Source organism: Convolutriloba macropyga, chromosome 10 (genome assembly GCF_964194025.1).
Source record: "Convolutriloba macropyga chromosome 10, txConMacr16.3, whole genome shotgun sequence".
Classification (NCBI taxonomy): domain Eukaryota; kingdom Metazoa; phylum Xenacoelomorpha; order Acoela; family Convolutidae; genus Convolutriloba; species Convolutriloba macropyga.
Genome location: NC_134477.1, coordinates 33,038,642 through 33,053,781, shown reverse-complemented (window position 1 = coordinate 33,053,781; position 15,140 = coordinate 33,038,642). Strand labels below are relative to the sequence as shown.

Sequence of the window (15,140 nt, the reverse complement as noted above, 5' to 3'; positions counted from 1 at the left end):
GAATTTCTTTCATCACCCATTCAGGACAACTGAATAAAGATTCAAAATTTTGTCAAAAACCCCAGAAGTCATTTATATTTTTAAGCGGTTGTCATAACAAGATCGGGTAAACTTGTATTTATTTAATAGAAAATCAATTTTATTTTGCCAATTTGAGTATATGTTTGATTGCCTAAGAGCTGATAAAGAACAACCAGAGATCTGAAAATTTTGGATCTTTTTAATGAGTGTATCCTGTAAATCACTCTAAAACTCTCGCGTGATAGCACACAATCGTGTGAAAAATGCGTCTCGTGTGATTTCACAGAAAAAAATTTCTCGGTGCGATAAAAAAAATTACGCTATTTTTTATGTGAATGACCCTCTGACGAGCATTAGCAATCGTTAAAGAATTTTTTTCTGGAAATTGTTTTGGATTAGTATATTCATTCAACTGATGTTCCTTTCATCTGACAATTATTCTTTGAACACTTAAGTAAATTTCTCTAATAAAAACATGCGGAAGAAAGCCACTAGGAAAGCGTTTGTGCTATAATTATGAAAAACTGTGTCATAAAGAGTATGCTGAAGAACTTTGATAGTATTGGATGCCGCTTTCTAAATAACAGTGAGCAAAAAACTGTTACTATATGACACAACAGTAATGAGAACGATGCATATTAAACAGTTGAAAAGAACTATTTGAGACCTTAAACTTTTTATAGAGAGTAAATAAGTTTTTGCTCACTTTTTCTACAAAACCGATATAGAAATCAGATAATTTATTAGTAACCTTATAATCTTTTTCCAGTCTAAACAAACAAAATGCCAAAAATTACTTGAAAAACGCCCAGTAGAGTTTTAATTATTTGAATCTATGAAGTATTTATATAAATATTTGTCGCCTAGAAGTTTCATTTGTAAATGATAACTTAAGGACATGGAAATTAATTGAACTGCACTCAATGACTTTTCACGTTTGTAACTCCTATAAAATTTCTGTTTCACTTTTATGTTTCCATGAGGCGAACAGAAACTTATATAAAGCCGTTGTAAAAAAAATATTTTGGCAGCGTTGAAAATAGCTGATGTGGTCATATTGTTTTTGTTGAGTCTCCAATCACTAAAAGCGTCCAGGAAGTACAAAAATAGATAAACATACATAAACAGAGGAATTTTTAACTTTAAATCAATCTGAAGCTAAAGAAATTGTGTTTTTTTTCGGATGGCCAGTACTCTGTTCTTGTCCCAATTTACACTGGTTTGTCTTGACTTTTTATATAAGTATAATGCGTTGAAAATTGCATTTTCAGCTGAACTCCCGTCTACAAGATTTGCTTCATCTGCGATTTGAATTTCCACATGGCGCCTGTAACATTTATTCTGCAGAGCAGATCGTCACCACTGAGCTAAGTGGGCTATGTGATAATTTCCTACAAACTATTTTAAGTATAAAGAGCGTGATTACCAATAGTTACCAGTTATAAGCTACAAAAAACGACCAGACCTAAATTCAGCGCTATACAGTATAAAGTTATTTCAGTCTATACATTATAAAGTTAAAATTAGTCTGGGTGATCTAATTCTAAACATAAAGAGAATAAAATGAGCATAAGGCAACTTAGAATACAATTGATATGCAATGTTTCAAAACTGAATTCTGTTAATACTATTGATAATTGCTGGATTGCCAGTAAAATGCTCTGAGATGGAAACTCCGCGTTGTTGCCAAATTGAAATTGGCGTTTGTTGAATGTACAGATAACATCTCTTCTAAATAAAAGTATGCAGCAGAAAAAATTTTGGATTTTTTTTGCATATTGCACAATTTTTGTCAGTAAAATGCTATCAAAGACTTTTTACCAAAGAAGATGTCAGATTAGGGGGGCAATCGGGAAAATTTTTAACCAATTCCCTTCAAAACTCTTACATCGTTTTGGGGGGGGGGGGAATGGAGGGTAATTCGGTGCAAGAGTAGGGGGTAATACGGGGTAAAACAACGCAAGTGTAGGGGGTAAAACGATGTAAGTGTAGGGGCTAATGGAGGGTAAAACGATGTAAGTGTAGGGGTAATGGGGGTAATGGGGGATAAAACTACGCAAGAGTATGGGGTAAAACGATGTAAAAGTAAGTGGGTAATGGGTGGTAGAACGATGCAAGAGTAGGGTTTAAGGGGGGGGGGTAAAACGATGTAATAGTAGGCTGGTAACGGAGGTAAAACGATGTAAGAGTAGGGGTAATGCGGGGTAACCACCCATTACCCCCTACTCTTGTGTCGTTTTACCCCCATTACCCCCTACTCATGTACTCATGCATCATTTTACCTCCCTTGGCGGGCACATCTTGGCGGGAGTATTTTTGGGCGGTAAAATCTGAAAAATCCCCCCATTACCCTCATTACCCCCTAATCTCCCATCTCTTTACCCCCCTAAATTTACCCCCTGATCTTACATTTTTTTAGGGGGTTAATTTTTGGGGGGTAAAATCTAAAAACTCCCCCCATTACCCCCATCACCACGCTAATCTTAAATCGTTTTCTCCCCTTAAAACTACCCCCTAATCATAAATCTTTTTGGGGGGTATTTTGGGAGGTAAAATCTAAAAACTCCCCCCATTACCCCCCACTACCCCCCCCCCATTACTCCCATTGCCCCCTAATCTTAAATGGTTTTACCCCCCATAGACAATTACCCCCCCCCCCCCCCCCCCCCACTCCTACATCAGTTTGGGGGTAATTAGGGGGGTAATTTCGACATTGGTATATATAAAGTGAAGCAATATGTTTAAAGATTTTGTGAAATTTGGGAACATTAACAAACTTCATCACATTGATAGTTGAATTGTGCTCGCGGTAACAAGAAAATGATGAGCGGCTTTAGAACTCTGAAAAAATGCAAGCTGCATGTCTTTGCTTTCTTTGATGTAAAAGTTTCATATTTTCAGAATAGTCATTCCAGCAGGAAAGAGTCGCCCAATGATACATATGGACAATCAAGGAGCTCTGTTGACTATAACTGACCAATCAGATGTCACCATCAAGGAACTCAAGCACGTAACAATATCAACCATGCATCACTTGCATTTTAACGATAGTCATTCTACTTTATTTCCTTTATTTGAACTCATAAATAATGGGATCTATTCTGTTTTAAAAAATTTATTTGGTCTGATTGAGGTAATTTCGGTCGTATCGGTCATTTCAGTCTGGGAAGGTCTCAGCATAGATTCTTTCAGCCTAGCACCTCCATCTGTAAGACTAAACTTGTGGTGATTTGCAAACTTTTTAAAATTCAGATCCGTAATATAAAAGTTTATCAAAAAAGGAAATCTGCAAATTACGCTTACAGATTCCTCATTCCTTACCCTCTATTAACAAGAGAGTTGCAAGGAAAATTTTTATTTTCTCACTCTTTGCCCCATTTCCCGTTTTTTAAGGGCAAACAACTCGGCAAAGTTTTAGGAAGTCGTAGTAAAAAAACTAAGTGATAAAAACTTTGTTGGTAGGAAGAAGCAGTTTGAGAATGATTTTGTGTTTGCCACATTCTGCGAAACAGACGATGATGAAGATGAGGACGAAGATGACAACATCAATGGCAATCTAGGAGACTCACAATTTGGAGAATCCATCTCTAAATCATACCTTCTCAAGGTTTGTTTGTCTGCAATGTAAAAAGGTCAAACTTTTCACCACTCGAGCGTGCAATGAATGAGAAATGCGTCTTGTAAGCTTACATGAACTCACATTATCTTGTTCTATACATATGAATACGCTATGCCATGGTTTCTCGAGATCCTTCCAAAAGGAGAATAACGTTTTGCAAGAGGATCTTAATCTTACAAGATCTTGCAACCTGCCACCTCTTTCAAAAGCTTGCAATATTGACATCCAAATTTTGTTCTTTAAAGATAGTTTCGTTGAACTAATCCACGAAACATTCGGTTGTGGTAAAGACATTCGACATGAACTGGGAACCAAAATGTGACATAGTTATTAAAGTACGGGTTTATATATGATAGAAGTTGCATCTTTAGAAGGCAACATATTTTTTAAATAATTTTTGCCGTTCTTCGCTGGAGAAAGGGGTTATTTTGACCTATCCGTGCATTAAATCGAAATTCCATTATGCTAAAGTGTTGTTGTTAAAATTGTTATTGTCTGTTAATGAACTAAAACTTGACTTTGTTCTTTCCGAACATCGGCTTCTATTTTCAAACGTTAGGCATTAACAATTAGAGTACCTAACTTGCTTCGAATGATCAATATTTTGTAATTTCTGGAAATATGCAGTCTGAAAATATCATTTTGATAAATTTTCATCACATTGAAATCCTTTCTCTCTTCCCATGCTTCTAACTCATCCCGTCTACCACCAACTCCACGAAGCGACTCCCTTCCACCCCTCTCCCCCGAACACACCAACCTACCCCTGCCTACCTCTACCTCCCACCTAGCGAGTCCTTCCTCTATTTACCTGACCCAGTCCCTCTCCCCGCTGAATACGTAGCTCCGTGGTAAATTCGACGTTTCATTAAGAGCTAGTGCAGGTTTCTTAGGGTTTTAGCAGAATCTAAGAGTACTATCTAAACAAATCAGCAGAGGAACGCTTGAGGAGACAGATGTTAATGGTTTAAAGGATAATCTTGGACTGCGGGGTATGGCCAAACACTCTAAATGCGAAGCTCTTTAACAGTCATGTGGGGGTTTATTTCCGTGGGGTATTTTTCCTCGGGGGTTTATTTCCTCTCTAAAATTAAGTGCGTGTTTTTTCCGTGGTTTTGTTCCGAAATCGGAAAAGCTAAATATTGTCTCATTTCTGAATCGATACAGGTAAAGATACAACCATTGGCGGATGGTGGAATGGTGTTGGGTCTTGGTTTCCACTACCAGGTGTGTGATGTGAACTCAATGTATGTGTTCACTGCTGACCTCTGCAGTCTCATCAGACGAGGGGGCATCTTCGCATTCAAGGAGTCACAGGTACAAAATCTGCTAATCATTAATACTATTAATTTCTACAGCCTCTCTGCTGATTGCGTCTCGAAAAATTCAATCGAATTGCAGTGGACATACAGAAATGGGAGGCAAAATTTCATGGAGTGGGGCTATAATGTGTAAATATTATAATAAAACACTATTGCGATCTAATAATATAAGGTGGGGAGATGGATAGGAGGGGTTTCATATGTACCCTTGGATATAATCATTGTTTGGTACGGTGGTGGGGGGTTCTAAGCCTATACCCAACCACCCAACGTAGCTTTCAATTCAGTACCGGATAGTAATAATTGCAGTGATTCAGTGGCGTCTTTGTAGCTGTTTGATTGCTCTCAAACAAAGATTGCAGTAATTATATTAGTCCTGCTCTCTTTTTACGACTCGAAGAGGAGTATTGGTTTTTAACAGTTTTTTTTTAGCTGAATCAAGTTTGTTCATGACCTGATATTTGATATATTTTTAATTGCTCTCAAACGAAGTTTTGAGCATTTACATTAGTCATGTGCTCATTTTTGTTGCCATTTTTCACTCGACCAATTTTTCGCCTAACCCTTTTAACCTTTCTTCCCCAAGAAAGAGACAAACATGAGAAGCCCGGAGTGCATTAAGTTGCTGAGCAGCTCTCTTGGAACGACTTACTAGTCTCTAAGTAGGTGATTCATTAAAAACCGTTTTGAGAAAACAATTTCATCTTTTTAACAATGGAGGTGTTTTTTAATCTGAATGACCCACCCCCCCCCCCCTCAGATAATGCACTCCACTCCCCCTCCAATTTCCCCGCTACTCACCCCCTACCCCAACCAACTGTCCCCGTCCACCCTACTCCACCTGACAATTTGGATACCCTCTGGTCAGCCATCCCATTCTTAACGCCTCCCAATAGTTTCACCCCCAATCTGTTGACCTCCTCCCCATTCGGCTCACCCCCTAACGCTAGCAAACCTAAACCCCAGCTGCCAAATACAGAAACCAACCTCTTGTTGGTCGTTTGAGAGCAATTCGCCCGACGTTTGTTGGCTAAATTTTCGATCATAGACTTCTGTTTAAAAAGCTGATTTCTGTTTTCGCTTGATTTCAGCAGAAGCATAGTTGCTAACACATAGTAATCAAGAACATTTAGCAATATTAACAGTTGAAAAGCCAATTTCCAATTTTTTTCCCGTAACAAACCCTCTTCCTGACTAGTCAAACTACAGACGCGCCCCTGCACTACCTATTTCCCACAAAGCTACTTATCCTCCCACCTACTTACCCGTTGATCTCGCCATCTAGCAACCAGTTCACCACACCTGCCACCCTGCCCCAACTCAAAAGCAAACTCAATAAATTATGTCTGCTTTTTTTAAAAATTAATTTCTATAGTTTGTTTAGGCAGCTGGTTCTGATCGAAAACAACCCCTAAATAATGTCCAAACAACAGACGACACCAATGTACCTCCTTAATAACTCACCCTCGAGTTGTCTACCCATTTTCACACTACCATGTGCCCAAATTTTTTACCAACACCTGCAAACTTAAATTTGATTCTGCATTTTGCAAAAAAATCTGTGATTTTATTGCGCATTCCAATTTTCGTTTCCGTTATTCATTTTGTTCCTTGGTATTTGAGAGTTAGTTAAAGATAGTTAAGCGTTTCTATTAAGCGATTAGCGAGTCTTCGAGTCAATTCCTGTTTGCGACCTGCATGTTTTTCTAGCGGAAAAAGAATGTCTTTCATGACTTGGATCTGTGACTCCTTTGCTTGCGAACATCATGTTCTGTTTTACAACGTTGACCTCCGTTTTCGAACATCGGATTGTAGCAAACGTTTAGTTTTTGAAATGACGTTAATAGGGTCTGCCGATAAATTTCAAGGGCAAATGGTAAATTTGGAAATTTTGATACCAGTAAAGTCCCTATTTCTTATGAGGTTAGAGACATCCCACGCCACCTATCTTACCCGTACCCGCCAACCTACCTATGCACCTCAAACCTTTTTCCACTTCTTCTCCCATCCCCCGCAAACAACTCCCACCAACCTAACCACCGTACCCATCTATCCAAATTTACCAAAGGACCCTGTTTACCAAAGGACGCCCATCCACCAACTACCCCAACCCTCAATTGAGGAACTTATCCCCCCAAACTACTCAACATCCACAAAGTAATTTTTTATGTTCGATTAGTCTATCATCATTTTTCCATCTTTTTGTCTATAGTTTTGACTTATGCGGGCATAGTTAAAAATTTATTTTGCACGACACGTCAGATTGTTTGTTATTCTATAGGTTAAGTTTTTGTAGTGCACGCGTGACTTATTTTGTCTGACGCCTAAACGCTTCGTCCTCAGAAAAGACCTAGTCTTCAAGTATGCGATCATCAAATTTGTTTTGAGGAGATAAAATTTATTTGTCGGAATAGTAGTTTTGAATCTTAAGAGTTTGAACCCCCATTCAAACTCCCCAATAACAAATTCATCCACCTCCCCAACACTCACCCGTGCATCCTCCTCCTTGTGGCGATTTGGACCCATTCAAGTCCTCCCAATGCCCCCATCGCTTGAACCCTTTGAGACCCCCCACTCCAATCACCTCCTCCTAATGCCCTCTTTTGCTAGCATCCTTAAATCCCAACTAGATACTAACAAAGCCAACCGCTCACCGTTCCGCTAAAAGCAATTCAGCTGACGTTAGTAGGTTATGTTTAGAGCTGCGGAATTGTAAGTTGAGCGTGGCTACGGTGTTTTGTTTTACTACATTGTTTGCCATTCCTTTTTTGATTTTATATCTATTTACGCAGAACTGCTGAAAAATCTCTGTATAGTGAGCATCCTCTCATCAGCCTTAGTTGCGTGACGTCATTATTTTTTCTATTTTGCTAAACTATTTATGTCATTTCCGTGATAGGATTGGGATTATAGCTGTCTGGCCATTTTGCCACCAGTGCTACCCCGGACCTAATGCCGAGTCAATCTCAGTCAAATTATTGGATCGTTGCAAGCCGTTTCTTGAATCTTAACAATTCTAAAATCTTCAATAAAGATTTCCCGTTTTTATTCCTTTTTTTCTGTTTCGTTTTTAATCGAGTTTAAGTGCAACAAAAAAGGCTCAAATATCTATCGATTGATTCAATAAAAAACAACGGCCTAGTTTTGAGGAAGCCAGAAACTGTGAATAAATTAGCCAGCCAAAGTCTGATCATACATGCATCTGAAAGGGGTCATGAGTTTAACGATGAACTTGAACGAGCGTAAGTCTGGCCACACATCTTTATCGTCTGGATGATTCTGATCGCACGACTTTTCGGCTCCAAAGGGTCTAATTATGAGCATTTTCGAGATGGGACCCCGAACATGAACCATAAACAATGTTGAATCAAGAGTCGAAGTGTTTGTTGTAGTTGCAAGTGTGCATGCGATGTGAGGTGTTCAAACCCAATGATGAACATATCCAGGACCACCCTGAGTTTGAGATAGCCCGCTCTGAAGAGACTCAGGCCAAGTGGGAGGCTCTCATCAAGGACACTGCCGACAATCCCAGAATGAACATAAGGCAAGTATTCAGAAAATTTTTCATTTTTCAATTGATGACAAATATCACTGGACTAGCGGATTACTGTACAGGTTCGATCTCTGATGCTGGATGTATTTTGTTATATGGTATGATCATCTTATTACATTTCATTTTTAAAGGAAAAACTTCATTGGTCCTTGTATAACCATATACAATTTTGCATATGTTGAAGGTTCCAGATATCGCGAAAGAGCCTTGAAACTATGCGAGATGAGATCTGTGTGAAACATCCGAATGAGGTTCCAGTCTCAACCAACGACTGTGTTGCTAGTGTCTTCTGGAAGGCATGTGTTAAAGGTATGCCATCCTAATTTGGCCCGGTCACACAAAAAAGTGCATTTTACACGACATATAGTTTATAATGGTGTTGACCTTGAAAATTAAAAAAAAAATACGACGCTCGAATGCAGCTCTAAGTGTATTCCTTATAAGTTAGCAACATTAACACCAAACCCCTCATCAATAACAGTTGTTGATATCTAACAGGTTCCTTTATAGTTCAAGATTATGTTTATTTTAAGAAGAGATATGAATTTATATCAGTTCTTACACAATAAAAATTCCAGATTCATTGGGAAGCCGACGTATTTTAATGCAACAGGTGTTGGCTGAGCCAAGGCCAGTGGTGAGCAAAAACCTTGATAAGATGTGAACATTGCTCAAGACCTTCATTTTTTGTTCTCCTTTTGCAGTACGTAGAAATAGAAGCCACAAAGTTTGGTCTGATCTGGCTCCATAGATCTCAAAATACATAAGCTTTGGCAAATATTTATTGAGTATAATTCATACATTTTTAGGATCTTTTGCCTACTTTCTGCTGAATTTTGTTTTCAACTAACTCTCCTGAATCATAATCAAGAACTTTTTTCGCAGTTGTTGTTTCGGAATGTTAAGTCGAGCTTAGTTCCGGTATTTTATAACGTTATTTTGAGGGTCAAAGTGTTTGACCTTTATGGCCAAAAAACAAGATGAACAAAGGAAGCGCCACGAATTAATTCAAGAATCAGTTTATATGTGTTACGCAGTAAATGAACGAATTTCATCCAATCAGGATCGAGTATTTTAAACTTTCAAGTATTTCTAAATAAGATTTAAATACGTTCTAATATACGCAGAAAGTTCCGAAAAAGTTCTTTTAACCTAATTTTAAGTAAATATAACCACGATATGTATCGATTAAGCTGGTTTTCGGCCTAATATTTTTAGGTTATTTAGACAATTGTTGGATGAATACGAACCTATTTTGACGTCAATAACATCAGACAAAAAACCAGTAAAAGAGCATCAAAAAAACCTTGCCGTCTAAGTTTCACTTGTGGCATTGATCGTTAATACGGACACGTTGCTTACATGTTGTTGCTATAATGCTTTATATACTGAGAAAAACGTCTTTGAATTTACATTCGAATTTCTGTTATTTCGTCAGAGTTTATATTGGTGCCGCTCCTTACTGAGCCACCTTCAGAACCCGAGCCCGTTAGCGCCGTGACAGTCAGAGGCAACTCGCAATCGTCAATTGGTATAACCCTAATGATCACAACTACAACTACCAGCGGGGCAAATCCCGACTCTGTGATCGCCATCATTCCAATTTGCGATGGAACAGCTGAAAATGAACAGACCCCCACTTGTACCACCGTTGACTGAAAGGAGGAATGTCCTCTGACAGGCTTGAATGTCCCTGGGTGTCCTTACATGTTTATGGTGCGCACCCTCTGTGGAAAAGGTTCATCGCATGAAGCGTACAGCGATTCGGTCAATGTTACTGATGAATGCATTAGGGTTGGATCTACCAACTTGGATCACAATGTGTACAACAGAAAAAATGCGGAAAACCATCCCATTAACATCAAGTACACTTGGAATGCTCAAGTGAACGAAATGGGCTCACATTGGTTCTTTATTGTACACTTCCTTATGCAAGACGATGCAGGACATATAGTGAAGTTTCGATGAGGGCACCCTCAAGACGGCAAAAAGAACTGTAAGACAGAACAGAATTTTTACACATTTTTTGCAGTAAATTAAAATCTTCAAGTTCGACGGCAAGAAAACCAACCCGTGAACAGTTTTTTTCGATATCATGGGTCAGTAAAAACAAACTATTCTTTGTAGAAAAAAATGGAAAGGGGGCCCCCGCAAACATAATTTTGGGAAGAAAAAACATTGAGTTTGGAAATTTTTGGTAGATTTACCAAAATTTAGAAAAATTGATACAGTCGGTTCGTATATCAAAAATAACTTCTGAAATAGAGGAAATTAATAGAAAACAATGCTAAATTATTCAATTTTGAAAATTTTTGGTCCATTTTGAGGCCTTTCTAAAAATCTTAGAAAATCAATACCGACTACTGATAAACCGTATTTTCAAGAATAAAGTTGTCCAGTTTAGTGGATTACCGTTCCGTTTTCAAGAAATTGCAAACAAATTGACCAAAAAATAGAAAAAAATGGACAAAGGCATAAATTTTTGACAAGGTTGTCAAAAATCTTTTTCTCCAACAAGAAGCCCGTACTGAACGCCAAGTCAATATCAGTACTGGGCTATATTAATTCCAAGTCTAGATATCAGTACTGATTCCGAGCTATGACCATAACACATTTAAGACTTGTCAGACCTGACCAAGACTTGGCAAATCTTAATACACGCGCGAAATTAAAGTTCAGTACGGGAGGTTCGTTAATTGAGTGAAACTCAATACACAGAAAAAGTTCAGAAAATTTTCACAACCTCCGGCCTACAAAAAATTATCAAGTTCCCATAATTTTCCTCATCGTTCGTTTATGTACCGTTTCTCGTCCGCATCCTTTTAGTCCATTAACTTTTCATTTCTCCGTGTTCCGTTTTTCAATAACGTCGCTCTCCCAGAACTCCGCTTTTTGTTTTCTTCCGCTTTTTCTTCCGAATTTCGATGTAGTGTGTCATATGTGATGAAGTATGTTGTTGTTTTTTCTGTAGTATGTTGAGTATGCTAGTATGCTGGTTTGTTGTTTAGGTCTTATAGCTTTCTAGGGTGTGACTTAAGTTTATTCTCGAGTTACGGCTGGATTGTCCTTTGACTTTTCAACTTTACTGATTTACTAGCCTTCCTATTGTAGTATATTGATTTTGCTGCTGTGTGTTTGTGTATCTGTATGATTGCTAGTTGGTTTGGTCTCGTTGCCTTCTAGGGTGTGACATAAGTTTATTCTCGAGTTACGGCTGGATTGTTTCTTGACTTTTCCAACTGTCTTAGTCTACAAAAACACTATTGTAGTTTATTCAATTTTACTGTAGCTTGTTTAATACCGTTAGTATGCTGATTGTTTGTTTTGGTTTTGGTTTTGATAGGATGTGACTTAAGTTTATTCTGGAGTTACGGCTAAATTTCTTGACCTTTGCATCCTTTTAGTGTACTATTGCATTGCCGTAAATTAGTTTGTTGTTAAATTTGTTGTTATAGACCCATTTTGAATTATGTTAGATTGTCTTACAGTAGCTTCTCTCCTTCGTCCTATGGTGTAACTTAAGTTTGCTCTGAAGTTACGGCTAGGTTGTTTGCTTGAGTTTTTGCTGTGGTCCGCTAACATAGCTCTTTCCGACCTCATTTCCCGCCCGTTCTTTCCCACCGTCCCCGTTCGTTGCGTTGCGCGTTTTTCACCCGCTTTCCAGCACGTCCCGTTTCCGTTCCGTCGCGCACTGCTCGCTCGACTTCTCGTCTGTCCCGTTTCCGTCGCGTCGCGCGTTGCTTGCTCGACTTCCCGTCCGTAACGTCTCCGTTTCGTCGCGCGTTGCTCGCTCGACTTCCCGTGTGTCCTTTGTCTCCCTCCGCGTTGAGCGCATAGCGCTCAGCGCCCCACTTCTGTTTTTGTCGGGTACTGTGTGCTCGACGACCTTTTTTGCGCTTTGGGTGGTTTGTTTTACAGACTGTCTACAGTGTGCTGTGTTTGGTGTCTTTTTGCGTTGGGATTGTTTTGTGTGGGCTTGATTTATTTGGAGTGTGCTTATAAAAGATAACAGTGTGCAGTGGTAGTTTTGCTGGTATTTGGAAATAATAACATCGTGATGTCTAATAGTCTTGATCAAAAAGTCAAAAAGTTCTACGCTGCCAGGTCAAAGCGTGAAGCTGAATTGCATGCTATACATGAAGATATTCTTCATTGTATAAATAGTCAAAATAGGCGAGTAAAAGTTGAACGCCTAGTAACAAAGTGCAACGGAGCATTTATGACTGTTGTAGACAAAAATGAGGACCTAATTGCATTTGCTGGAAAAACGGAGGATCCAAGTGCACTTGTTCCTTCATTAGAGTCTTACTTGGAGGCAATGACAACTAAAAATGACAAGATACTCAATTCAGCACGAAACTACATCAACTCTGCTGATGATAAAGTGAGTGAGTTCCAGGAACCAAGGGCTCCCATTCTTTCTAGACTTCCCTCAATTATGACCTCGTCAAAAACATCTAGTCAGCGTAAACATGATTACGTAATTGCTAAAATGAAGCGCGAAGAAATTGAGGAACAGAATGAGGCAGCCATTCGCCTTGCTAAACAGAAAAAGCAAATAGAATTAGATGAACTGGAGGAAAACAACAAGAAACGTTTGGCAGAGGCAACTCTGCAATAATTTGAATTGCTGGACGCCGTTTCTAAAGGTAGCAAATCTGAAACAACTTCAAGTGCTAGGAGCTCAATGAGAAGTGAAAAGGATGTCCAAGACTGGATCAACACCTCACTTGCTTTAAGTTTTCACAATGAGGAGAAAACTAGTGAACCACAGGTTATGATTGACCCTCCACAATGTCCTAGCCACAACAACGGCAAAACAGTGGAAGATCAGAACACTGAAATTTAAAGGCATTCTATTCCAAAAAATTGTCGAGGCAATTACATTTTAAGCAATGAGACCTTGCAGCAACTCGACCCCTATTATACTCCACCTGAAATTTTTTTGGCTGCTGCTAACACACAGGCGTTGTACCAGGCGCACCTAAGGGCGCAAATGAATCAAACAGGCCAGCAAGGCACGGCGCTCCCAAACATAACTATCCAAGGAACCGCGGATAGTCAGCCGCCTTCTGTACACGCCCCAGGGGCTTCTTCACCACCAATTCAAGAGCCCGTCCGACCACAAATAAACCAAAATAATTCGTCCGATCATTTTCCACGCGCACTGCTTAAAATTTCAGAATCCAGGGGACCTGAAACATCAAGTCTACCCAAGAATAATTCGGCGCAGCATATATGCTCCCGACAACAAATTAATTTTGTCCCCCGAGCACCAAACGCCACTCTTCCTCCTTTTCCGACAACAAATCATCCAGCCCCCGCAATAAACGTTCCCTTGCACCCAAGCGCCCCACCAAGCCCAAACATTCAACAGCACAACTCCGAACCCGCTCATCCTAACGTCCTTTCCATTCCGAACCCAGTCTTTGCACCTAACCTCACTGCTCCCATCGCACACGCCCCTTTGATTAATCCTCCTCTCATCAACAACACTTTCCAGAATAATAATGACCCAGTACACAAAGCTGTACGTTCCGTTGCTGCTCCTGTCCCAAATATGCCCAATATCCCATTTGGCCAAAACTTTGTGCCAAATATGAGTCATTGGCGGTTTCCACAGCAAAGACCGTCAATAGTCAACCAAGACGCAACCACCGTGAATAGTCTGCCTCCAAATGTACACACACATATCGCACCATCAAGCACTTATGTTCTACTACGAATTTATGAGAATTCGCCCCCTTGGATTGATATGCAATCACCATCAGGTGCACAGCAGGAAAACCTGATCGCGACTACTAATAATGTTGTACCTGGTCTAGCCACTTCGGTTTTTTAGCCATCATACCCCTATGTTGGGCCCACTCCGTTGAGTTTGAGCGGTCCGCAGGTGTCTGCACCTGCCCCTTCGACACCAGACAATGCGTCATTGATTAGGGAATTAGCTGATGCAATAACAAGCAAGAGAAACGACCCTTTGCCAGAATGGAAACTTGCTCAGTATAATGGCGATCCATTACAATGGCACGAATGGTATGGTCAATTCAAAAGCGCGATTGACTCGCAATCGCTCACTGATGATGTTAATTGACATACCTTAAGACACTCGTCACCGGTAAAGCAAAGATTGCAATCGCCGAGTTTGCCTACTGTGGTTCAATGTACAAGAATGCACTAAGGACATTAGAACGTAAATTTGGCCAGCCACAGGCAGTCGTAAATGCACATTTGGATAAACTAAGTAACTTTCCGCCCCTTAAAATGCATACTAGTGATAACATCATTAACTATTCTGCAGCCATATCCTGCCTCGTTGGGGTTTTCAACTCACTATCAAATGATGCTGACTTGAAAAGCGCTTCCCTACTTAAGCAAGCGGTACAGAAGTTACCTCCAAACATGAAAGAGTCATGGTCGCTCTTTACGGTGAAGAAGCACTGGGTTAAGCCTACCCTCCTTGACTTTAACGATTGGCTCAAAGAAAAGGCTGAGGCCCATGATCTTATGAAACAAAGCGCAACCAAGGCAAGGCCTGAAGATAACAGCACTTCAGTCAGTAACCAAGACCAAAACAGCCTCAAAAGTGTTTGCATCAAATTCACAACAAAGGGAAACAAAGAAC

At 39.6% G+C, this 15,140-nt stretch overlaps 1 protein-coding gene across 4 annotated transcripts in view; it reads left to right on the top strand.

The window, feature by feature from the left end:
• LOC142348466 (uncharacterized) overlaps window positions 1–15,140 on the top strand; it is a 44,899-nt gene that overhangs the window by 12,911 nt on the left and 16,848 nt on the right. For all 4 annotated transcript variants that reach the window (XR_012760738.1, XM_075399841.1, XM_075399839.1 and 1 more), the window contains exons 3-7: window positions 2,923–3,027; window positions 3,484–3,628; window positions 4,808–4,957; window positions 8,355–8,506; window positions 8,700–8,824. Coding sequence is in view for 3 of the 4 variants with exons in the window: in XM_075399841.1 (XP_075255956.1) it covers window positions 2,923–3,027; window positions 3,484–3,628; window positions 4,808–4,957; window positions 8,355–8,506; window positions 8,700–8,824 (677 nt within the window). In the remaining variant the exon portion in view is untranslated. The remainder of the gene's footprint in view (window positions 1–2,922; window positions 3,028–3,483; window positions 3,629–4,807; window positions 4,958–8,354; window positions 8,507–8,699; window positions 8,825–15,140) is intronic.